The 24,916-nt window shown below is 62.9% G+C and overlaps 1 protein-coding gene across 1 annotated transcript in view; it reads right to left on the bottom strand.

Annotated features, from left to right (window-relative positions):
* The window catches only part of PRDM16 (PR/SET domain 16), a 315,344-nt gene that overhangs the window by 190,397 nt on the left and 100,031 nt on the right, over positions 1 to 24,916 (bottom strand). The window contains 1 exon segment of the mRNA XM_043573603.1: positions 24,145 to 24,494. Within this exon segment, the coding sequence (XP_043429538.1) occupies positions 24,145 to 24,494 (350 nt within the window).

The following is a 24,916-nucleotide window of genomic DNA, read 5'->3' as shown; positions in this document are numbered from 1 at the left end:
GGGTGTTACATAAACTCGACGTTTCTGGCTCCGGGCTGGGAGTGGGACCGCACGGAGGAAGGCGGCATGACCCCGGGGTGGTGGCTTCGTGCCGTGGAAGGCAGTGGTGGCCCCGGGAAGGGACCGTGAGCAACCTGTGTCCTCTGGCTGCCGGTGGCCCCAGGCTTTGTGATGCCGAGAACGATTTCAAGTTCCCCGACCTCAGGTTTGGGCCTGGGCCTTCACTGCATGAGGCCGTATGTGGCCCAAGGACAGTGTGGCTCATGGCTCCCCCTCCAGGTCTGGGGGTCTGCCCCTCTAGGCGGGGTCTGGCAGGTGACGGCCACCCAGAAGGCCCGGGGGGGGCCACAGGACCCCCGTGAAGCCACCGGCCGCTGGGATGCAGCGTGTCCGTGCGTCGTGGCCCTCCCCGCGGGCTGTCACGTGGAGAGTGGAGGGGGGCAGGGGCCGCACGGGCCGGCACGCATGCTCCGTGCGGCCGCCAGGCTCCCCGGCCCCATGGCGCTGACACGGACGTGAGAACCACTCTGTGCTTTTTGTTCGTCGGACACTATTTGGACACAGCCCGTCCAGCGTCGCGAGGGCCCCGCGATTGCCACATCAGCACAAATATCCCCCCCCGCCCCTCGACTTCTCACTGGGATATGCGGAAACATTTTTCCCATGGAAAGAGAGTGTGGCCTTTGTGAGGGGGGCACGGCCGGCCCGGATTACAGTAAAGATTAATCCCGAACAAGAGACAAGAAAAATAGACAAAGAGCATCATACACTTCACTTTTCAATGGCTGTTTTCATAAATGTATGAATAATTTAAATTATCATTGCCGAGTATTTATTCGAGTGTTTCAGGGGGAAAAATGCCTCCTCTTTTCTCTCCTCGATTCTTTTCATTTTTGTCTCATCTCTTTTATGTGCTGCATGGGCTGTTTTCTTGCCATCTGAATCGGCCTAGAACAATGGGATGTATGAGGCTGAGGGGGCCGCGGAAGAATGCGGGCCTTGTTGCTGATGCCGTGCTTGACATTGATTAATGAGGGTGCAGACACGGGCAGAATCTGTGAGAGCCAGGGGGAAATCAGAGGGCCCGAGGGCACCCCGAGGCGGAGGGCAGGGATGGCAGGGAGAAGGCCGCAGCCGTCCGTCCACGCCCAGTGGGAAAGGGCAGAGGGGAGGCGGCGCTGACGGACGGGCACGCAGACGGGTGCCCCAGGAACGAGGCACCGGGAGGGGCCCGGGACCCCAATCTGCCCGGCGGAGGGAGCGCAAGCCCACCTGCCCGCTCCCACCTCCCAGGCTGGCCGGCCCCCGCCCGCCGTGCAGAGGGGCCTGGCCCAGAGGGACGGTCCGAGGGGACCGCGGCGGACCCCGCCTTCGGCTGGGGCTTGCCCCGCTCTCCTCCTGATGGGGCCTAGTGTTGCCTGCCGGCCCGGGACAGGGTCTGGCCTCTTCCGTCCTCTACCCCATCCCGCCCTGCTTGCATACCTACTCATTTGTAGAACAGCAAAGAACGCCCGGGGACAGGCCCTCAGTTGGGACTGAATTCTCAACCCAGAGCTCCTGAGTGGCCATCGGGGCAGGTCAGGGACGCGTGTGCAGACGGGGTGGTGTCTTCGAATGGTCCCCGTGACGACGGCCTCCAAAGCCACCCCCCCACCCCCAGTCTCAGGCCTGCTGTTGCCGACCCTGAGTCCAGGGGGTCCCGGGGTGGGGGGATGGCTGGGGGACGGGCACCTGGGGCATCCCCCAGGCTCCCAGGCCCCGCCCAGCGAGAGGGTGCGTGTCCACCTGCCCAGCACGCTGCACCACGGTCTCCTGGGCCAAGGTCAAGGTTGTGCCTCCGTCTGTGGGTGTATCACGTGCGATGTGGATGCCGCCAGCCCAGCGGGCGGGGTCGGGGGCCGCCTCGGGTTTCTGGCTCCTGCCCCAGGCCTGGGGCTCCCGGGCCGGCGAGTCTGACCTGGGCTCTCACTTCGGAAATCAGCTCCTGGAAGCTTCCATTGCTCTGGGCTCCCAGGGCCATTTGGATGGAAAAGGCGCTACGTTTGCTCAGAAGGAGAGGTGGGGTTGGGGGTTGACAGGTTTGTCAGAAACCAGAAGTTTCTGGTTTGTGTCCGACAGGAAAGCCGAGTGAAAAGGCACTTATCTGAACAGGGAGACCCTGATCCTTCTTTCTTATTTCCCCCTTTTGTAATAAACTGTTTATGGAGAAACACATTTTCGCCCGGCCGTGTTGAGTGCCTTACGCCGGCTGTGCGCCCCCCGGAGAAGGGGCTGGCGGAACAAGAACCAGAGGTTGCAGACGGGTCCGACCGCGTGGCCACGTGAGACGCGGACATGCGTCCGGCCACGGCTCGCCTGGCCGTTCCTTCAGCTCACCGGCCACTCCCTCTGGCCTGCGTGCTTCCAAATTAATGTACCAGGCCGAGCGGCCTTGATAATGATCTGCACTTGCAGGACGAATGGGGGGCGGTGAGGCCTCGTGGAGGGCACCCTGGGGGCCTTTCGAGTCCTCGGTTATGGCCGTGGCTGTGACCTTGTCCGTGGGAGACCTTGGGGGGACACGGCGTCCCGGAAACGTCGCTTCCTCACCCGGAGTGGGCGGAGCCTGGGAGGGGCCACTCAGCCTCCGGAGTCCAGAGGACACAGGCTCCTATGGGTTCACGTCTGACTGGCACAGGCCGGTCCTCGGCCCCTGAGGAAAGCAAAGGACTCCCCAGCACAGAACACACACAGTGAAGCCCCCAACGTTGAAAGGGGGGCACCTCCCGGCGCGACACTTGTGGCTTCCCAGCCAGTGACAAGCCTGAGCGGCAAATTGTAGTCGTTACGATTTCATAATTACCACGGCTGAGCGGGGACAGCCGGGGTCCCGTCACCCTGCCCCACACAGCCCCCTCCCCAACAAAACAGGCGGGGCTATTTCCGTCAGCAAATTAGGCAGAAATGGCTGCATCTATGGCCCGATGGGCTCCCCATCTTTAATTCATAAAGATCTGGGAAGGTGTTTTTCTTCCCTCTCCTCCCTCTCGCCGAATGAGCAGTGCGTACTCGCTGACTCGGGGAGCTGAAAATCTGAGTTTGCCGGTACCGTTCGCGCTGGTGACTCTTTTCTGGCAGGGGATGGGGCTGCCAGCGCACAGGACGCGATCTGCGGCGGCTTCGAGAGCCGGGGCCTTCCGAGGAGGGGAGCATCCCTCCTTCCTCAGGTATCACGTGCCCTGTCGCCAGGAAGCTCCCCGCACACGGCCCTTTGGGAGGCTGCTTTTACGGCAGCGCCCGGGGTGGAGGGCTCCCCAAGAAATGGAATAAAATGCTCAGGAACAAGAGAGAGGATTCCTTATGAAGCAGGATACTCAAAAATTGGGCTCCTTTGATGCTGTGCCTCAGGGAGAGGACAGATTGCTGGGGGTGGGTGGGGGGAACAGAGCCAGCAAATGTTGGGTGGGAGCCAAAAGGACACTGCCTCGTTAATTTTAATTTGTGTTGCGCCCATATATTGTGGCAAGCGAGGCAGGGGCGAAGCGGGGAACCAAAGACAGGATGTGAGACTAGGAAATAAGGGATCTGCAGCCAGGACCCCAGAGGGGCCCCAAGCCCTGGGGGCAGAGGAGGGATGTGCTCCGGGCTGCCTCTGGCGCCCCCCCCCGCCCCCCCATCTCGGCCCAGCCCCCCACCCCTGGCGGGGACGCCCCGAGTGCCCTTGGTGGCCTCGCCCCAGGCCGCCCGGCCCCTCCCCACCACCTGGGGCCGGGGGGGGGGGGGGGGGTGCCGAGATCACCTGAAAGGCAGCCCCGAGGGTGACCCAAGCCCTGAGCCCCTGGCGGGGACAAATGAGGAGCTTAACTAGTGCGGGGCCACATAAAAGGGGAACAGGAGGAACAAAGCTTCCTGTGGAAACTGGCCCCTTTCCCACCACATCGCGCCCCCACTGAATGGGGCCGGGCTAGGCGCAGTCCCTCCGCGGCGCTGACGGGTTTTCACGGGAGGGTGAATGGAGTGCAAATTAGCGGAGCCCTCGGGACGCTTGTTACTGTCACTCCCAGACTGACGCCCAAAGGCCACGTGAGGATTAATCCATCTAAAGAACGCGTCCATTATCGGGGCAAGGTAGGAAGCTATTTATTGTGGTCCCTTTCATGTTCGTCCACGTTGCCCACTGCCGTGAGGCTTTCCGCAGGGACCGGGCGGCGGGCGCACACGCTGTCCCCCCCCCCCCCCCCCCCGCTCCCGCGCGTGGGCCCCGGCTCCCGGGCGTGGCCTGCACGCGCGCGTGCACGCACACACGCTTGCACACGCATGCCACAGAGGCGCCCCGGTCTGCTTCCCACAGGTGGATTGTTCAAAAGGACCCGGGCTGTCTGGTCGCTGAAATCCCTCCGTGAGAGGCCACGTGGGGTGGAGCGGGGCCGAGCCGGGTGGCCTCACGGTGCTTCCCGGGGCCCCTGGGGACAGAGGCCCCACGATCATCGAGCAGGAGGAGGACGGGCAGAGCAGAGCCCAACTCGTTTTCGAGATGCGAATCCGCTGAAGTCCCCAACCCAACAAAAGAGCCTCCATTTTAGGCCAAACCGTCTTCTCTTAGGGCCGGCCCGTTGCCCGCTTCCCGGCGGGTCCAGACCGCGGCCTTGGCACGGAGACCACCGTCGAGTCAGACCCTCACTCGTCTCAGACTGGAGCCGGACGATGTTCGAGGGTGCAACTCACAGGTGGTTTCGACGGGTCTGTTTGGGAGAGGGAGAGGGACGCTGAGGACCCCTCGGCCCGATGGCTCACGAGCGGGGTGGCCGGCGGGCGGCCGGCCCTGGGCCGTACGCGTGTCTGAAGAGCGAGTACATACACATCTCACAAGTTGATAAGAGAATACGTAAGCGAAAAAGGAAATAGATATCTAACGAGGCAATACGTAAATATCTAATAAACGAATACACAAATACATATCGAACGAGTAAGTCTCTAACGAGCGAATAAATAAACAAGAGGCTAATGCTCGGATGAATAAATATATATCTAGAGTTGGAGAGTGAGTCCTTGCAAATCCCGCGAGTCAGGACATGCGCTTCGCTGCAAACTCTCTTTCATTTCAAACCCTCAACTGGGACTACGGGGCATCCGTTCTTGGGAGGATGTCTTGGAGGTTATTCTGTGAGCCTGTACACGTGGCCTGAGCCCCGTGTGCACACACGCCTCTGAGAACCCTCTCTGACGCCTGTGACAAGCCTGACGAGGCCCCTCCTGAGTCTGCAGGACGTTATCACCTTCCCGGGCCTCAGTTTCCCCGTCGATCACGGGAAGAGCATTCTTTGCTGCGACGGCTCACGCCGACGGGGTCCCGAACCTTGAAGACCCGCCCAGAAGCCAGTGTTGCCCTTGCTGTGGTCTGGACGCCCCACGAGCCCACAGTCAGGAAACTGAACGTGGGAGCGTATCCAGCTTATAGAAAGCTATTTTCCGGTAGAGTAATTCTGAACGCAGGTGATTTATTCAATATACGCCCGTTCTAGACACTCATACCTGGGTTACTTTGCAAAATAAGGTTATACTAATAGTCGCTGATTTTCTGTCGCTGGGAGAGAAAAGCGGCTCCCAGTGCGGGCCTTGTTCTCACAAGCGTCTCTAGAAGGTGCTACGGCACCTTCCGTGTGAAATGAGGGTCCTGGGAATGGACTGGTATGAGAACAAAAGCGAAAAGCACCCCCAGCCGTAGGGGATGAGAACGCAGCTGGTTGAGGCTATCAGCCTTGGCCAGGTCCTCTTATGCCGCCAGCCCGGAAACTTCTGGAGACAGTCCTGGGCGGCAGTGACCAGGGGGCCACGCTACGTGGCCCAGAACTCCGGGAGGTCCCTGCCCGGGGTGGGTGGTGGAGATGCTGGTGTGGAGGCTCCAGGCGTCAGTCGCCAGGGCCCCCCAAAGCAGGGGCACATTTGCGGTAGGGCGGTCCCCCACAGGCTCCCAACTTGGGGTTCCAGGACACTCCGCCCGGATGCCCCGCCCCCACCCGCACCTGCGGAGTTTCCAGCTGGAATGTGCAGGAGGGGAGCCCAGGCCTTGGCCGCCTGCCTGGCTCTCGAAGGGGAGCACGTGCATGGAAGTGACCTTCACAGGCCTCACCCGGAAACGGGAGCCCAGCCGGCTGTGGTCTGTCCGAGGTCACGGCGGAGCAGGTGTGGAGGTCGGGACAACCCCGTCGGGACCCGGGGGCCCGCGGAGCCGGGCTTCTCCACTCTCCAGCTCGGGACAGTTTTCGGGACTCCTGGGGGTTTTGAGCCGGGCCGTGCTTGGCAAACCCCAATCTAAGAGTGATTTCATGTCCTTATCTTGCTGCTTTCCTACTCAGGCATGAACCTTTACCGGATCAATGATTAATTTTTCTTGTCACTGGAGCCAGAATTTTCCCATATTTTTGACAAAGACATTCCAAGGCTGCCTGGCGTCTGGCCTACCCCACCCAGCAAGCAGAGCGTTCCCTTCCCAGCTCATCGGGAATTGCCAAGGCGGCCTCGTGGGCGGGAACTCCGTCCGCAGCCACCGTCTCCCCCCAGCAGGTGGCTGCAGGAGGGCTGGCCCAAGTCACCACTGCACCCGTGGATCGACGACCCCCGCATCAAATGAGAGATCAGCGCCGGGTCACGGACAGGAAAGCCTGCTCTCTGGCAGCGAGCCAGGCTTCCCCTCTGCTCACCGGGACTCTGCATGGGGGCCAGCGGGGAACCATGGTGGGGTTTGGCCCCCCAGGCTATCCGAGCCCCCTCCCCGGCCCACCGGCCTCGTCACACCCCCGGCCCATCGCAAGGGCCTGCCAGCTGCTGCCATCCAGGGGGTGGGGGGGACCCGCTCGTCCCTGTTCAGGGCCAGACAGGAGGGCCTGTCGTCTGCCCTCTCCGTGTCTCCCGGGGTCTCCGGAGCACCTGTATGGCAGCTTCAGACAGGAGGAAGAAGAACCCAGCTTCTCCAGGCCTGGGGAGGGGCCCAACTCAGGGATTAGGCCAGGTCCTCAGGACGCTCCACAGAATGCGTGGTAAGACCCGCGGCCTGGGCCCGAGCCCCCCTGGAGCCAGGGGCACAGGCTGGGGCTCAAGGCCCTGAGTTGGGTACAACTGGGCACTGCTGTCCCCTTGGCACGTGGACGCCTGGAGGCTTCCCATGGGCACCTGGTCCTGGGGGACAGCAAGGTACCTGCCGGACAGAGAAGCAACCACGCCAAAGGCAGAGGTAGGAAGAGGGGGGGATGGATTCCTCCTCAGCCCCCCTTGTTCTCAGGCGAGGGCGCCTCTGCTGCCCAGAGGACATCTGGCAATGTCCGGACACACGTCTAGCCGTTGGGACTTTGCATGGGGGCTGCTGCACCCCACGTCCTCAGCACCCTGCGTGCCCAGGACGACGCCGACAGCCGAGGCTCCCCGGGCCCCTCGAGTCGGTACGGGCACTGGGAGAAACCTGCTTTGAACGAAGAACACGAGGGGCCGCTGTGTGGGTCACTCCACTCACCCTCCTGTCACCCCCTGGGGCAGAGACCCTGTGACCGTGGGGCCCCCTCACGGTCCTGATGAGCCCGTAGGCTGCAGGTAGACCGCGGTCCGAACGCAGAACACACAGGGCAACGGCGGGAGAAGCCGGGACCACTTTCCAGACGGGCACACTGAGGCACGGCGTGGAAGGCCACCAACCGAACGGGGGGCTGAGGCGGGATCCAAATCCCGGGCTGTGGAAACGGGTCTCGCGACCACCCTGCCACAGGCCACAAGCGTGGGCGAAGGGACTTCCCCTTTGGCCCCGCCCACAGCACAACTCAAAAATAGACCTTAAAGCAAAGTCCCGCCCTGCGCTAGCTCTGGCCTGCAAACTCTGAATTACAAATGCACTTGGCCGCTTCCACACTGTCCCTGGCAATGCACTGGCCACCCCGGGAGGCAAAACTTCACGTATCTTTGCCACGCACGGATGCCGAAGGCACTGAGGTCGTAAAACTTGCTGTTAGGAAGGGACCCGCTCGGGGAGTGTGCACGGCGGAGCACGAGGAGTGGTGGTTAATTAAATGACCTTGTGAATTTCTTTCCAAATCATAAAAAAGGGATAAACAGCATTGAGCTAGAACTCTTTCCTGGATGTTATTTTGGAGACGGAAAGCTGCCGAGCTGGCACACTGACCCCGGCATGGATGCGTCCGCCTGCCTGGGTGCCCGTCTCCACTGCTACAGAAACAGATTTGTGGGCTGCAGAACACGTAAATCATACACCCGCCGTTTCACAGAGCAGCCGGGTCTCAGCCCCGAGGGCTCCTGAAGCACCCGTGTCGGCCGCCCTGCTGGGAGGCCACCCCCAGGGGACCCCCAGATGCTTGAAAGGGACCCCTCGCTGCACATGCATGTGCGTTGGCTCATCCCCAAGGACTCCGAGCCCTGCCCACCCGGCCTGGGCGCCCACCTGGCTGTTCTCTCCCTCCGACACCTGGATAAGTCTGCCTCTTCTGGGGTGAGGAGCTCACGAAGGTGTCTGAATGTGGAACGTGACGCTCGGCCCCAGGACACCTTGCCAGAGCCCAGGACTTGCCACCTATATGGGCTTTGCGCCTGCCTGGGCCCTGGCCCGCGCAGGCAGGGGGGACGTGCACGCAGCCACCAGCGAGTGGCAGAGCTGGGCTCCCGTGACCCACGGGAGCAAACCCACGGCACCAACAGAGACTGACCCTGTGCAGGATGTTCACTCACCGGGAGGTTTCACACTGGGGCCTCCTAACAGGCTCACGGCCCTGATACGGACCCACCTGGGGACGGCGAAGACCAAGCCCAGGTCCGGGCGGGTCAGCGGGCTCTCGAAGGCCACCGTGAACCAGCTCTGTGACCCCGGACGAGGGTCTTTACCAAGCAAACTGTGACAAGGATGCCACTTGGGGTCGCTGGCAGCAGGGAATGAGGTGGGGCGGCTACCCCGTCCACGACTCACGGGAGCCGCTGAGCACCAGCCAAGGGGTCAGGGCTGAGCAGAACCCGCGGGGTGGGGGTGGCGGTTCGGGGCGCGCCTTGCCTCTGTGCCGTGGGGAGTTCTGGAGTTCGAACCCTCCGGATCCCCCAGGCACCCAGATCCTTGCGAGAGGGTAAACCGGGCAGGATTCTGAGATGCCGAGTGCGGTCAGAGGGCACAGGGGGCCAAGAGGGGGCTGGCCGCCCGCCGTGGGTGGGCCTCGAACGGCAAATCAGCTTCTCCGAGGACGAGGACACCAGGAAGCCCGTCCTGGGTCCCCCCCCCCCCAGGCGCCCAGCCCCACACCTCACACACACCGTGTTCCTTTTCATGTCCAGCAGGCCGCCTAATAACCAGACCCCGCGTCGCTCTTAATCCCTACTTTCTTTAAAAAATGGATTAGGAAAATCTCATCTGGAAAATTAATTAATGTGTGAATTCAACAAATATTTACTGAGCATAGCACTTTGTTAAGTATTTATTTTTTTATGGAAGCCCGTGTGTCCCCCCCCATCTCCCACCCCTGCCCCCATTCTTTCTATGGGTTTCGTTGCTACTTTCAACAGCATCCTCCTCCGATTCAGCTCGCAAGATACGTTCCTGCATCTGGAATGGGCCACAGGGCACGTATTAAATCTCCACGCTCGGGCTGGAGACAGAGATGTAGAGAAATCCCCCGGCCTGATCACAGGTTGCGGGGGGGGGGGGGGGGGGCAGGCATCCTTGGCGGTGGGGCGGGGGGGGCTCCTCTGACACGGGCGACCCGGCCCACGGCCTCCCGGGAAACGTGCGGGCAGAGGGAAGGAGCTCTTTGCAGCGCCCTTGATGTGTGCGTGCGATTGTGTCCGCTGTCATTCCCCCGCGGGCCTGGGGATTATTTTCAATGCCCCTTTTTCCCGCCCTCCGCCTGTCACTGGCTGTAGGTAAGTACATCCCCAGGAGCAGGCCCCGCCCCCCGCCGAACAAAAGTGGGCTTGCCCCCCCTTTCCCCAAGAAAAGAAGCCGAAGCCTTTTCATGGGCAGTGAATGGGGCCCCTCATTTAGGCCGTATTATACCCGGGCCTTCATTTCCCCTTCCCTTCTTTACCTCATTCAGGGGGGCTCTGACTTCAACTAATTCGATAACAATCCCGCCGGGCCTTCCCAGCCCCCGGCCCCGGGGGACATTGTCCGGGTTCGCGGCCTTCCCCCCGCGCCGGGCCCGCTCTCCAATTAGCCAACCGCTGGGCCCCTCTGTCCCCCTGCACTGCCTTCCTGCCGCCCGCCCACTTTTCACCGTGGCTTTCTGAGCTGGACTCCCGAGGGCCCCCGGGGGCGCAACCCCGCGCGGGGTCAGCAGACCTGGGGGCGGGCAGAGCAAAGACACGCGTCCGCAAGGCCCGCGCCGACACCCTGAAACGCGACACAAACAGCCGGGACTCTGACCCCTCAGCCTCGCCGGTTCCGGGGTTCAGTCTCCCCGCGGCCATCTCCCCCTCTGACCCGAGCGTCACCGCTCCGGTCCCGGCGACCACTCCCCTCTCAGGTGCGAATACTACATCTTTTCTCCCCTTAATCCGTTTCTCCTGCTCGAGGAAGAGAGTTCCAGAGCCCCGCAGGGAGGCCCTGCAGGCTGGCCAGGGCCCGCGCGCACACAGACCGGGGCCCGCGGGAAGGCCGTGCGTCCGCGGGGGCAAGCCGGGTCCCACGTTCATGATCCCCCAGCGGACAATGTTGGCTCAAAGAACAACTGGCTAAAAAGGCTAACCTTGAAAAGTATCTTACTGTTATGACCCGGGCTGTGATTCACCAAACCCCTCCCGGGTCAGGCACGGCTCCTGGCCGGGGGTCTCGGGCACGAGCGTTCCTTCAGGGACACCAGGACCAGGCGTCGTAGCAGCATCTCCCGTCACCTATGGTACCTGGGAATGACCGGGCCCAGGTGTGTTTGATCTCTGGGGAGTCTGTCTGGGTTGCATTCTGCCCCCCCAAGGTTCACGTGTGAAAGCCCTCACCCCAGGCCCCGCAGCTTGGGGCCTTACGTGGAAATAGGGTCAATGCGGACGTAATCAGTTAAGGTGAGGCCCTGTTGGGGTGTGCAGGGCCCAACGTGACAGGCGTCCCCGCAGAGAGGGGCACACTGTGCACCTGCAATGCCGTGTAAAGACGAAGCCAGAGATCCTGGGGTGATGTGTCTACACACGAGAGATTTCTAGCAAACCACCGGATGCGGAGACGGCGCCCTGCGGACGCGCCGACCCCGGGACCTCCGGCCCCGGGGGCTTTGCCAGGGCGGCCGCCCCTCCTCACTGTCAGGTGCGCCGGGACCTGGAATGCACTCTGCGAATCTTTCCCTCCACTGCTCTGTTCAGAAAGTGCCTTGGAAGGTGGGCTCACCAAGACCGCCTGGGCAGCAGTCAGTTTTGGGGAGGCTCCTGATCACGTACTCAGGCCAGCGTGTGGGGGGGTGCACGGAGCCGTCGAGGGTCACTTGTGATGACCGCGGTGTGCGCCCTTCTGCACAAGGGCCCGGAGGAAACACAGGAATGAGCCAGGGGCTCGGGTCCGGGGGGCGGCTCTTTCACACTCTCCAGGAAGAAGCCAACAGGGGCCGGTTAGCTCACGGGGGACACAATGCCCTTGTGGAGAGAGACCGTGGCCCTCGCTTGGGGGTGCGCCGCCAGGTTCCATCAGACCCTTCCTTCCCCCCTCGTGAAGACCAGGGTATTCAGGTGACAGGCAGGGGATGGGAGGCGCGTTCAGGATGGCAGGTGTCAATCCTTGATTAACAAGCGGGGAAGCCGAGGTCAGAGGTGAGGACGGCTTGCTCGAGTCTCAGAAGTACCGTGAGTCTGAGCCGCCTTCCTCTGTGCACCGCGCCATCTCAGAAAACCCCACAAACTATCTGAAGCTTACGTGAGACGCACGCGAAAGTCTTGGAATGGCCATTCGGTCCCTCACCTGCTCGTGCGTTAGAGCGCGTGACACGGTCCCCGCGATTAACACGAGGAAGGCTGATGACGTGGGTCTTTGCGCTCACAGCTCTGACCCCTGCCGCGCCAGGGACCGGCCGGGCAGCCTTCTCAGTGCTCCTGCGTCTCCCAACACGAGGCGCGCCCCGTTTCCTGGAAACGGGTGAAGGGAAGTGAACCAGCCTCAGGTCTGAGCCGGACGCAACGCCCCAGGTTACCTGCTCTTTTAGCAACATTCGCTACCCTTCCTGAGACTCGGTTTCCCGTTATGCAAGGGAGAGGACGAAAATCCACCTGGAGGTAATGGGGGGGCAGGACAACACCTCCCAGGGAGCACCTCCAGGTGAGGACCACGGAGCTGTGCTGTCTGGACCCTCAGAAAGGGGCCCGTGCAGACAGCCACCCCCAGAGAGGGGCTCCCCACCGCACGTGGGCTCTGAGGACTGTGGGGGGCACCCTGGAGCAGAGTGACCGTGCTCCCTGAAGCCGGGGCAGCTGGAAAGCCCTCCTGCCCTCAGCCGTGGGGCTGTGCGGGGTCCACGTTACAAAGGCACAGCTCAAACAAGGAAGCCAGACGAGCCGGGGCTGCGCCTGAAGGCCCCAGAGGAAGGGGGCCGTCCGCAGGCAGGGGAGGCCCCCGGACAGGGACCCGCCCCGGGCGCTGGAAGCGGAGGAACCGAACATGCAGCCGGGTGCGGGGCGCCACGAAGGCCACCCTGGGCCTGACGTGCCTCCTGGCTCGCGTTCCTTGCCTTTAATGTATTTCAAATTCCAAGTAGGATTAAACGAGGGAGTCAATCCAAGACAGACAGACCCTAAAGCATCGGGGAATTCTGGTTTTGCTCTGGTTTCCGCGAGAGCCTCACATCTCCAGACAGGCCCTGCTTGTGGGCCTCGGCTCCTTGTGAGGCTGGAGGTCTGCTGGAGGGACGCACGCTCACTTGGCGTCAGAGAGCAGGCACCTGCCAGGGGCGGAAGGACACAGACCACCCCCTTGGGTGCCTTGAGCCCGCTGCTCCGAACGGCCGGCCAGCCCACGTCCTCGGCATCGGTGGGGATGCCCCGTCCTTAGCGGCGGAGTCCAGACCTTGTCAGGGACCGTTCCCCAAGGGCCACCTGACTGACGCTGGCATCTTCCGGCACGACGTTCAGTGACAGCACCGAACACGGAGGCTCAGCGGCATATCCTCTAGGTGTTTTCTCCCAGAGCCCCTGACCGGGCTGGCCAGGCACCCCAACTCCCACTGAATTTTCAGGAGCCCCCATCTCATTCTTCTGGTCCCACCAATGGCTTTGAGGTCTCTTAACGTACTGGAATCTAAAGGAAGCCACTGGCAAAGGGCCACGGCCATGGCGGCATCCCACAGGCCGGCCAGACCTCAGGTGCCGAGAGGAGCCGGCCGAGGCTCGCCTTCCCCGAGACCAGCCCTCCCTGGGGCCGTCTGGCCGTGCGGCCGGGCAACAGAGGGGCCCCTGGGCAGCCGCAACGCGGGCTCTCCCTGCCGGAAGGTCGGAGGTGAGCCCTCAGCCTCCTTGGAGAGTCAGCGCCATGGTTACCTTGGCGGGCGGTCTGGCATCACAGCCGACTGTGCGTCCGGGAGACGCGAGGTCTCATTCTTCAGGTGACCCCGGGAGGCCGCGACGTCCGCATTTCCCGGGGACGCAGAGAGACGCAGACAGAAGGTGGGGCTGCAGCCCTGAGCCCTCCACGGGCCAGCGTCGCCTTGGAAAGCTCAGATTTGATACAGGGTCAGCAGGGGCCCCCTGGGACCGCGCAGGGCGGTGACGGCCTGGGCAGGGGTCAGGATCCGCTGCCGTGCGCCCTCTGGCTCCTTCTCGGTTGGCGAGCCCTCGGGTGGGTGGGACCCGCGTGGGGCGCTCGGGGGCTCAGCTGGCTCCCCCTGGGCTGGGCACACTCACGTCCTTGTCACCTGGTGAATCTTCACGCACACGAGGCTTGGTGGAAGTTCACTCCATGGGACGCTCCCGTGCGAACCAAGCTCCAGCCACCAGAGCCGTCGGAACCTTCTAGAAACGTGGACCTTGGGAAGGTCCTCAGCTCCGAGGTCTGGCCCGGGAGAGGCCTCTGCTCCCTGGTCGCTGCCTGGGACTCCGCTCTCTGGACAGGGCAGCAGGGAGGATGGAGCTGGTGGCTCTGTGGGCAGACCCGTGGCTGTCACCCTCGATGGCGTCTCCTGGGGCTCCGGGGCCTGCAGGCCATTTCACATCCTTTTTGTTATTTCCAGCCATGATCCCCCTCGGCACATGAGGTTTTACTCTGGCGCAGAAGGAGGCCGGGGGAGGGGGCTCGGCCACCCACAGGCCCTGCCCTCTTCGGCGAACACCTGACTGCGTCTTCCCGGCCGGTCCCTCCCTGCTCTTCCCACGGCCATTTCCTGCTTTCGCCCCGACCCGAAGGTGCCCGTGGAAGGGGAGGACCCGCCAGGCATCCTAATCCCTGTCCCCTCCTGGCAGCCGCCTCCGGGGCCTCCGCTGAGTGCCTGGCTGAAAGCAGGCTGATAAATTCGTCTAGAGGGAAACAAGACTGCTCCTACTTGTAAAAGGTCATGGCGACTTTGTTCTGGGTGAGGGTTTATCTCGGCTGCCGCAGGGACAGACAATGCCTCGGGCCTAAATGGCAGAAATCTTAGCTCCTCGTGAAATGACTGTGCTGATAAACCCGAGGGACTTTAGAAAGATCTAAATGGGCAGGAGTGATGCGGGCTTCTGGAGCAGGGCCGAGCGGAGAGGACACAATGGGACGGGCAATTAAACTGGGCATTAGCCCAGACGGGAGAAGGGCTGTCCTCCAGCCAGACGCAGGTGGCTCCCGAGGCAGCAGGACACGCACGCGGGACCCTCGAAGGGCCGGGAGCTGCCACTGGGGTGTCCTCCAGGGTGGCGGGTGTCTGGGCCCGGGCCAGCGCTGAGGGGAGCCGGGCCCCTGGCCCCTGAGGGGGACAGGTGGCCGTTCTGGTCTCAGCATCTTCCTTCCTGGAGGAGGAGACCCCACCAGATACACGAGCGTGTGTCCTGAGGGCTGATTTTAAAAGTCCCCTTTCAGGCTCTTTCATTCGCGGTGTTCTAAGTGGTGTGAAAGGCGAGATGGGCACTGCCTGGAGGCCGTCCCGCGGCCTCTGCCCTGCGCCCAGACGGGCCGCTTGCCCACAGAGAGGCTGCCCTGGGCTGACTGGCCCCTCGATCAGGGCAAACCCGGCGGGACCCGGGGGGCGCCGACGCCCTTCACCTGCCCGGAGCTGAGCAGTATGCTCACGGCCGTGCTGCCCTCCGTTTTGGCTGGGGCCGAGGTGGCCCGTGACATGCCGAGAACACATTCCTAACCCAGGGGTGACCGGTCACAGAAATTCTCAACTGGAGAGAAGCTCTGATAAGCAGGCCAGGCCTGGCTGGGCGGTTCACGCCCTTGTCCCATGACCCAGGGAGACCTTTTATGGCCTGAACGCCGGGGGCTCTCGTCTGATCCAGCGGGAAGGAGGCCCACGGAGGGGCCGAGGCCGTGCTGGGGTTTCCCAGGGACCCTCCCCCCCACTCCTCTCCCTGGGAGGCCTGCTGCTGGGAAGTGTCTGGAGTAGAACTTTCTCTGCATAAATGACGATGCTACAGATGCGTCGTCCTGGCAGGTGTGCCCTCACACTGCTTCCTGCCTGGGGGGGGGGGGGGGACAGGGTCAGCCCCGAGGGGCCGCCCTAACCGCTGCGGGCACGGGGGAACCGGGTCCCGCGAGTCTGGCCACTCGCCCTTGTGCCAACCTACTGTGTGACCCTGCGTGACCCCCTCTCTCCACTGTGAGACTGGCCGCTGCCCACCCCAGCGGTTTCTGGGCACGAAGCTGTGGCCACAGCCCCAGGAGGGGTCTCACCACTGGTCAGCCCTCAGGGGCCACCGTGTGGGGGCGAGAGCTCAGGCTGGGTGACGGTAGGGCCCCCCGCAGCTCCTTGCCCGTGGGGACGGCCCCGCCCCCACTCCCTCTATAAGGCCCTGATAAGGTCTACGGTGAAGAAAGGCTCTGCGGCTACCTGGTCCCACACCTGCAGGAGAATGTCTCTCTGGGGTCGCAGGGGTGAGGAGAGGGAGGCACCGGGAGGCGGGGGCAGGAAATTTAAGGTCAGCCCTCATCCGCCGAGTGTGCAGACCCTCATGGCTGATTAGGGTGCGCGTTCCTGGGGACCCCCACAGGAACTCGGATCCAGTATTTTGGCCCCAAATCTGCATTTTGAAAGTGCCATAGGGATGCTCAGCACACCAGTTTGGGACCCAAGCCTGAGGTGAGCGGCTGGGGGCGCGGAAGGGGTCTGCCCCTCCCTGGCCTCTCTCTTTCCGGCCAGAACAAAACCTTGCGTGCAAAGGGCGATCCAGACTGTGCCTCGAAGGCTGCCCGGCTGGGACGGGTTCCTGTCCGGACGCGTCTCAGCCGCACCCGGGCCCCGGGCGCTCGGGGCCGAGGCCGAATCCTGACCCCAAGGCTCTCTCTGGGGCCTGGAGAATTCCACGTCATGATGCCCTGCCAGGCCCCGCCGCAGCCCACGGGGCTGGGACGTGGGGTCGTCTCCACGCGGTGGAGTAAGGGCCGGGACTAGGAAGAGGGTGTGTGGACTTCATGTGGTGCACAGTAGGTGCCCGGCTGACTCGGGCCTCTCCCCTGGTCTGCACCACTGGCCACGGGTCTGCCCAGCCTCGCCAGGTGCCCTGTCACATCCCCCCCCCCGTGAGCGCTCTGCTCTCTTCCTGCAGGAAAAGGCGAGAGAAAGGGGGGGAGGGAAGAGGGGACAGAACCTCGGGAGGCGGCGAGCAGGGCCCAACCAGAGCCCCACGGGAGGAGACCCGAGCTGCCCAGCCTTCCCTCCGCCCCGCTTTCCTGCCCACGACCCCCGTCAGGATTTTCCACGTTCACAAGCAGCCCTTTGCAGAGTAGGGGTGGGTTGGCTTGGTTGTCACTGGTGTGAGAGAGACGCAGAGGGTAAAATACCATTTAAGAAGTTGGTATTTGGGGACGTCTACTCGAATATGAAAAGAAAATATTTATTTCCTTTTTCGCTTGTGAATCAGAATGCTCTATTTAAAGAAAGTACCCTCTGCTGGATTGCGGCTGAGTTATTACCCCTTAAGGAAATAAAGGAGAACAGTATCAGGGAGGTATTCTTAGTTAGTCATTCTCTACCCTTTTTTCTGAAATTCCTTATATACCCGCGCCTCGGAGCCCGGCCAAAGATAGTGCAGGATCTCATGGCATTCTTGGGCTGAAACGTCTGGACCCAGTGTCACGGTGCTCGGGGGTGATGGCGGAGGGGTTGTGCTGAGTGGCTCCAGGAGACCGAGGAGACCGAGCATGGGTCTCTGTGCATCCCTACACCCCCCGCGTGCACAGCGAGCCCAGCCCGGGCCCCGTTCCCACAGGACGCGGCCCCTCAAGTCCAGAGTCCCATTGGTCGGCCCCAATACACCACCGTCCAGGTGTGGTTTCCAAGGGTGTGAACGTGCACTGAGTCACCCATCTAAGACTTCCAGAACGTACGGTCAGCCTCCTAAACGGATTCGGAAAATCATTGGGCGGCGGGGCGGCGGGGGGTGGGGGGAGCCCATGCAACGTTTCTCAGCCTAAAATAAAACTCCAGACCGCCCTAGACGGAGGGGGGAAAGCGCCAGGGGGAGTCAGTGCCAGGCAGGGGAGGGAGAAGTAGAGAGGATCTGAGACTCCCGGGTCCCGGGGGTAGGATGCTGCCTGCCGGTCCCCAGTGCGCAGAGAGAGAGGACGGCCAAGCTCTGGGGCTGAGAATGCCATGTTCGAATACTTAACCCGTGAGGCTGTCAGACCAGCGGGAAGCCGCACAGGGAGCCTCCGCGACTCAGGGGGGCCACCCTCTCCCGGCGCCCACACGGCCACTGCTCTTGTGCCACTGTCGGCATTACAAGTCACACGGGCTGAGAGCCACCCCAGCCTGTGTCTGCTCCAGGGTGGGGGAGACGCTCGGAGGAGGCTCATGTGTGAGCCCTGCCCCGGGGGGCGCGTGTGCACGGGTGTGTGTGTGTGGGCCTGGTGTCCTTGCAGCAGAGCCTGGTGTCCCTGGGCTGGGGGCTCTCACTTCTCAAATCACCTGGAGCGCCCGCGGAAACTCGCAAGTCCAGCGTTCTTCTCCCGCCATCCTGGGGCCGAGGGGCCTCCCCGGCTGGCTGGGCCTGAAGGGCCTGGGGTCCCGCGGCTATTGGAGGCTCCTGGGCAGAGGAGCACCCTGCCTGCTGACCAGGTGACCCCGGGTGCACGAGCTCTGCTTCTGCAGAGGCTGCCGGCAAAATGAAACACCCACGGGTCCGAACCGGCCTCCGGCCACTGTTGGTACTTCTGCTGAAGGACAAACCCTTCCTCCCCGAATCCTGGGGGATGATCGAGCCTGGCTGTGGGGGGTGCCGGCTGCCCCGTCCCCTTTGGGGCAGGATAGGAACCCACGGCCCGAGGGGTCAATACAGGGGGCAGGGTGCTGGGGAAGGCGGCTTACTCTTCCGGAGACATCAGACGCCTCGAGGGGCTTGACGGTAATGTGGCGACTACACGGGCCCGGCTCTGGGCCGACCCTCGTTCTTGTTCGGTCAACTGTGTGGTCAGGACTAGAAAGAACGGAAGCAGGTTCCCGAGAGCCTGGGGAGCTCTGTCTCCAGAGGGAGGTGGGTCCTTGGTTATGAGAGGGCACCCTCCTGCCTGGGCTCAGACCTACGGCAGAGCTGGCCCCAGCTCCTGACCCGGCCCCCGGTGGGGGCGGGGTGGGGGGGCCTGGTCCAGGTCCCGCAGCGGCGGCAAACTGTTGTGGCCGTGACCGTGGAGAAGGGGAGCCTCGAAACTCCATCTCCTTGCCCCCTGGCCCCCAGCCAAGTCCCTTGTGATAAGAGACCACCCACTCAGTACGTGCACGTGGGACCCTGAAGCTCTGAATCGAGTGGTGCGCTCGTTGAGAGAAACACAGTTCTAGAGGGGAGGGTTGGCGGCTTAGGGCTTCCTCTGACGCCCAGAGCCCGGGAATTAATCCGGAGCCTGCTAACTCAGAAACTGGGCCAGAGATCACGTGAGAAGCGTCCCCTCAGTTCCCCCAACGCACACTCGCGGAGCCAGCTGCCCAGAGCTGCCAAACCTAGACAGGGTGGACGGGACACCTCCTGCCCTTGGAGGCGGGGCGCCCAGTCCAGGGTTTTCAGCAAAAACCAAAGGTGTGCGTGCGTGTGCGTGTGCACACGTGTCCGTGTGTGCGCTCGCGTGCGTGCATGTATACACTCACATGACCACACCGGGGCGAGTCTGGGTTCACTTCTGGATGTGGAGGAGAGAGGCACAGGTGTTTGAGGTGAAGGGTGAGTGGTGGGGAAGAAGGAAAGGAGGTTCCCTCTAGAGACCCTGGATCCGAGGAGGAGAAGGAGGCCTCGGGTGGGGGGCCGGGAAAGCCGCCCGGGTCCCTGGAGAAGCTAGTCGTCGGCGCTGTGCTTCCACGCGTGTGTCACCGCACCTCCGAAAGCCCCCCGGAGACTTCCATCCGGAGGCGGGAGAGGCTGCTCGGCCACGCGGGAGGCAGCCCAGGGCCCGGGGAGCCAGCGGGACGCCCACTGGGCCTCATCGCCAGCCTCCACTTCGGTCCAAATTGAGACCTCCGAATTTCCTGTCGTTTTAAGGATGCTCGGCAGCTACCTTGGAAAAGAAATCATTGCTTTTCTAAAAATACACGTAGGTGGACAAGCACGGACACCCAGGGAGTCAGCTTCCGTTGCACCCCGGGCCCTTCTCCAGGGCTGTGTGTTCCGGATCATAATGTGATCTTAAATGCACGGCAATCTCTCAGCATCTGAGAGCGCAGGGCCGCGTGGTAGCTTTTGCCTGCACAACCCGCCCCCAGCCTGGCCTCTCTGGGTATGTCCTGGCACCCCAGGGTCTACAGGGGGCAGGGGGGTCCTCCTGGCCCTCGGCAGAGCCTGCCAGCAGGCCCCCGGGGATCCGTGGGGGAGTGGGCCTGGGGGCTTTGTGATCGAGGCGTTGGAGCATCAGAGCAGCCTGCGGCCTCGGGGCCGTTTTCCCCTGTGACCCCAGAGCTTCCCATGTGGCCCCGGCCCAGACACGGCCTGTTTGTTGACTGAACAAATGAGCACGTACGTGAATGTTCAGAAAGTAAAGCCAAGGGGCGAGGTAACCCATTGGAGTGAATTCTTCAGATAAATGAAGCCCCATCAAATCACGTTAACAGTTCCCCCCAGCCTCTTACAGGGAGGCAGGCACACTTATTCAACAGCTGATGTTAAAGCGCCCGTTACGGGCCAGGCAACGCTCCGGGCACCGGGGACGCTGCCCTCAGCTGGCTCTCTCGGGGAGACGACGGGCTCTCAAGGAGGCGATGAGCCAAACGCGGGCAGTGTCGGGGTGAAGACGGTCCCTGCCCCCCCCCCAGGGGCCGGCACGGTGCCCCCCCCCACCGGCCACAGGCCCTGCCCGGGGGCAGGTGGCATCCCCAGGAGCCCACTGCCTCCGGCTGTCACTCGCAGCCAGCTCTTAATTAGCAAAATAAGCCCCACGATGATAAATGTCATGATTTACTCAACAAATGATCAAAATCATTGTTTTTTCAGACCCCAGGGCAATCAAATGCAATCACGGGGTGATTTATTCTGGGCAGAGTGAGTGGTGGCTGTATTAGCCAGCAGGCTGCGTCTGGGCGGAGGGGGCGGGGGGTTTGGGCCCCTTCCCAGGCAGGGGGACAGGCCACCGCCCTCTGAGACGGATCCTGGGGGCCGTTGCCACGCACCCCACACTCCCATCTGGACACAGGGCTGGGGTGCAGGGGACACTCCTGACGCGGGGGTCACTCCCTGCCGTGTCCCAAACCACCAAGGAGGAGGGAGGTCCAGGGTCACTGACTGTCCGATGAGCGCGTGGGATGGGAGGTACAGGGGGCAGTCGGAGGGACCTCCACACGCATGCCCGTTACTGCCCCCGTGACCTGGAGCCTGAAGGTCGTAGGTCACCCATGGCGCCCCAGTGGGCAGGAGACGCGCTCTTGCCAGAAGGGTCACATCACCAGAAACCACGTGGTGGCCAGGCACCGCGTCCATCAGGAAAAGAGAAAAGAAAACAGGACCGTTTGGTCTGATTTCCAAGGAATGGTCCGGAAGAAGAATGTTGTTCTCAGAGTAGAAAGAACATTGTTGCCATGGTGCCCCCAAATGACGGTACGAATATCCTATTTGACCTTGATTTCAAACCAGTCCTCCAGCGGACGCCTGGCCAGTGTCCGGGGTCCCTCTGGCTTCTCCCTCCCGCCTGCCCTGGGGCGCAGACCGTGCCCCGTCTTCCCTGGATCTCCTCTGTCATCTCAGCTAACCCGTCATCACTGGTTCTCCTCAGGAAATGAGTCCTGCGTAAATTGCAGCGAAATCAAAGCACCCTGGTCCGTAACACTTAAATACCGGCGCGAGAGCCAACAGTTACGCGTCTAAAACTCGGGCCGCCGCAGGATGATGCGCGCACTGGGGTGTTGTCGCTGGGACGGGCCTGGGAGCGTCCTGGCTGTGACCAGAAGGCCCGCGGAGGGCGTCTTCGAGGTCAGAGTGCCTTTTAGCATTCATGGCTCAGAGCTCCCCGGAGCCCCCTCTCCTGTCCAGAGCCACAGAGCGACCCGGGCTGGGGCCCTGTTTGCCCAGGCAAGGACGGGGCCTAACTGAGATGGGGCACCTGGGCCGGCCGGCCTGCCAGAGGAGGGTACAGGGTCACGCAAAAGGGCAATAATCTGTTTGCAGGTGACAGTGGGGAATCCAGCAAGGGCGGCTTAGTTACATCAATTTTCCGGTCCCCAAGCCCCAAACGGAGGTCCGTGGAGCTAGAAAGAAGCCACCCGGACCTTACGTATTTCAGGGGAAAGTGGGTTTTCCCCGAGTTTTCAGGGTGCCTGCCTCCTCCTCTCTCCCCTTGGGGGAGACGGAAGCTGCCCGCCCAAGTCGGCCATCGGTCCTCAGTCGCAAGGCACAGCACAAACACGGCTGGGACCCCGTGTGACGGAAGGCCACCAGCCCCAAGACAGATCCCAGAGGCAGGTAAGCGGCGCCCGAGCTCACGGGGAGAACGAGGTTGGCCGAGATAATGCCGGGGTGCGTCTGGAAAGCTGTTTGAGGACGCTGGGCTGTGCACACAGTCCTAAGTGCTGGCATGAAAGGCAGCTGTCAGGTCACGAGCACGGAACAAAGCCCGCTGCGAAAACGGGGGGCGCGCCGGGGAGGGAGAACGTTCCCTCACGTACGCGGAGAATAAGCACTATCGAAAAGTCAACAGGCGCCGGGCAGATCACAGTGACAGCAGGTACCAGGCCTGGCACCGAGCGAGCAGAAGCGATAGGGGCCGTTTCTTTAGGGAAAGAGCAAACAGAAACGAGCATCAGCACAGACAAGAGCAAGGTTGCCTCAAGGTCGTCCAAAGCCCCACCTGTCGCGTGAACCTCTGCCCTCTCAAAGCAACCTGCTCATTCAACAGTCCGGATCCTTCTGAGTGTGTCAGAAAAACAGCCTTAAATTCCTCTCTGGGGAAGCCAGGTGGGAAGGACAGGACAGGCAGGGTCTGCAAAAGGCCACCTTGCAGCCAAAGCCACTTGCCTGTCACGTTGCTGGGAAAAGGCTCTCCTTGGCCCCCCGAGGGGCCACCCCAGAGCAACGTGCCCACAGAACGACTCTGATTTCAAACCCCTTCGCTACCCGCCCCACCCTGCTCCCAGGCCCTGATCTGCTGTGAAGGTGACCCCGACCTTGAGGAGCACACACCCGTCACCAAGGGACGGACAGGCTCCCACTCCGGGGTTTCGGCCTCCCCCATTCCTTCATCCCTCTGATCAGCCCGCTGCTCGTCTGAACCCTCAAAGCCCCGCACGGAGCTCGGGGCTCTCAGCCAGTGCACCGTGTGCCCGGCGTCCACACCCCACGTGCCTCCTGCTGGGCGGTCGGGCTGCCAGTGTGCAGAAAGGGAGACCCCAGTGTGCAGTGTGCAGAGTGGAGACCCCACTTCCGCCGGAGACCCCCCTCCCCCGGTACCACCACGGGCACCAGCACACCCAGCGTCCTGGAGATGCTGCGGAAGGTCCTCAGCGCTGGGCGCCTGGGCTCGAGGGCTGGGGAGCAGGGCACACACCTGGGCATCCCAGGTCTCCGGGAGAAATGTAGGCACAGGGGGCAACGTTTAGAAACCATAAAGCCTCCGGAGCAAGAGCAGACACGGGCCTGAGCTGGGGACTTTTCCCAGAGGCCCTGAGAGGTGGGGAGCACAGCCTCCCCTGGCCCTCGCTCCCCTGGTCTCCCCCAGGCAGGCCTCTCTTCCCTCCCTGGACTGTTCGCCCCTTCCAAGAGCTGACCTGCAGCAAACACCGTGGAAGGGTCTGGGTTTACGTCTGCATTTTCGACCCAGGCAGGGTCTCTGCGGAAAATACCACCGCGCGTCGGCTGTCGTGAAGCAGATCGGCTGGGGCCGGTGCAGAGAACGCTTTTGTGGGGCTCGTGGTCCCCATGAAGACCATCTTGAGAGACCCCCAAGCTGGGGCCCGGCGTCCCTCCTGGCCTAAGATAACTTGCAGGGGGAGGGATGTTCTGGGGGTCATCGGCACCCCTCACCTAACGGTCTCCCCTCTCCTGACCGCACGCGGGCTCCGGAACCAGCAAGCCGGGCCCAGATGGTGAGGGAGAGCGAATCCGCACACGCCCCTCCCTGGCCGGATGAGACGCGCGCCCCACGCTGCCCGAGAGGTGGGGGCCCCGGCTGAGCAGGCCACGGCGGGCGGGGGCTTGGGGTGAGGTGCAGGGCCCTCTGGGGGCAGCACGGCCACCAGGCACACAGTGCAGGAGCGTTCCCCAGAGTGGAGACTCCTGTTCTGGGACACTCCATTAATCTGCACGGCTCTGCAGAGACCACGGCCTTAGCACCTCAGGTCCAGACGGGGAGCACGGGGGTGTTTTAAGACATGAGCTCATTAAAGACACATTTCCGGGAAGAGAGCAGGCACGGGGGCTGACAGGCGCCCACGAGGACCGCTGATGTTTGCGGACTCGCGTCATGCGAGCTGCAGGACCAAATAAGCCTGGGAAATGTGACATTCGAGCGCTCTCTCCGGCCGAGCCTCCCGCCTCGGGCAGCGCTGCTCAGCCCGGCTTTATAAATAGATGGAACACAAGATAAATGGCCGTGATCAATCACGCTCACACGGGAATGCTCACCTCCCATCCAAAGTCGGCCTCCTTCAACGTGGCCCGCGGTGCCACCATGTACGGGCCAAACCTCTCCCCGATTTCCATCCTCTTCTTGGCCCAGACCCCCAGGCCGGCCCCTGGGATAGAGGACTCTCGGAGCTCAAAGTCTGGCGGGATGGGAATGTCCTCAGGAATGTAGACGGGGGCCTCGTACGGCGAGCCCTCCTTGGGGGTGAAGTCCTCGCTGGTGGGGAAGGGGGACGGCGGCCCCATGGGGGTGGGGGACACGACGCTGTCCTCGGTCTCGTACTCCGCGCTCTCGCCAGCCAGCAGGTCTGGGTCAGGCTCGTGCATGTTATTTACAATGTCGCCGTCACCTGAAGGAGACAATGCAGCGTCAGGCTGTGTGGCACACCCTCCCCGTGCGGGACCCTCAGGGGGCCCCCGGGACACAGGACAGGATGGGGGCCGCGGGCTCCGAGACGCCGCCGCCGCCGCCACCCCCTGCCCAGGACGCGTCCGCTCTGCCCCGCCCGGCACAAAGCGGCCCTCCCTCCGGGGACGCGGCTCTGCGGGGCTCCTTTGGGAACCGGGGTTCGGAACCGCACGGCACAGCAGAGGTGTGCGTTTCCCCGCGGCCCCACGCCGCCACCAGAGGACGCGTCTGCCCCTTCTGCTTTGGGAAAGCGAGGCAAGGAGCTGCCCACGCTCCACGAGTTTGGGAGCGGTGGGGAAAGCCGTCACAGGGGGCACCCTACCCAGGGCCGGGAGTGAATGATTCCTTCCGGACCATTCTGGT

Source organism: Prionailurus bengalensis, chromosome C1 (assembly GCF_016509475.1).
Source record: "Prionailurus bengalensis isolate Pbe53 chromosome C1, Fcat_Pben_1.1_paternal_pri, whole genome shotgun sequence".
NCBI classification, from domain to species: Eukaryota; Metazoa; Chordata; class Mammalia; order Carnivora; family Felidae; genus Prionailurus; species Prionailurus bengalensis.
Note: the sequence above shows the minus strand (reverse complement) of the source record. Positions and strands in the feature narration are given on the sequence as shown.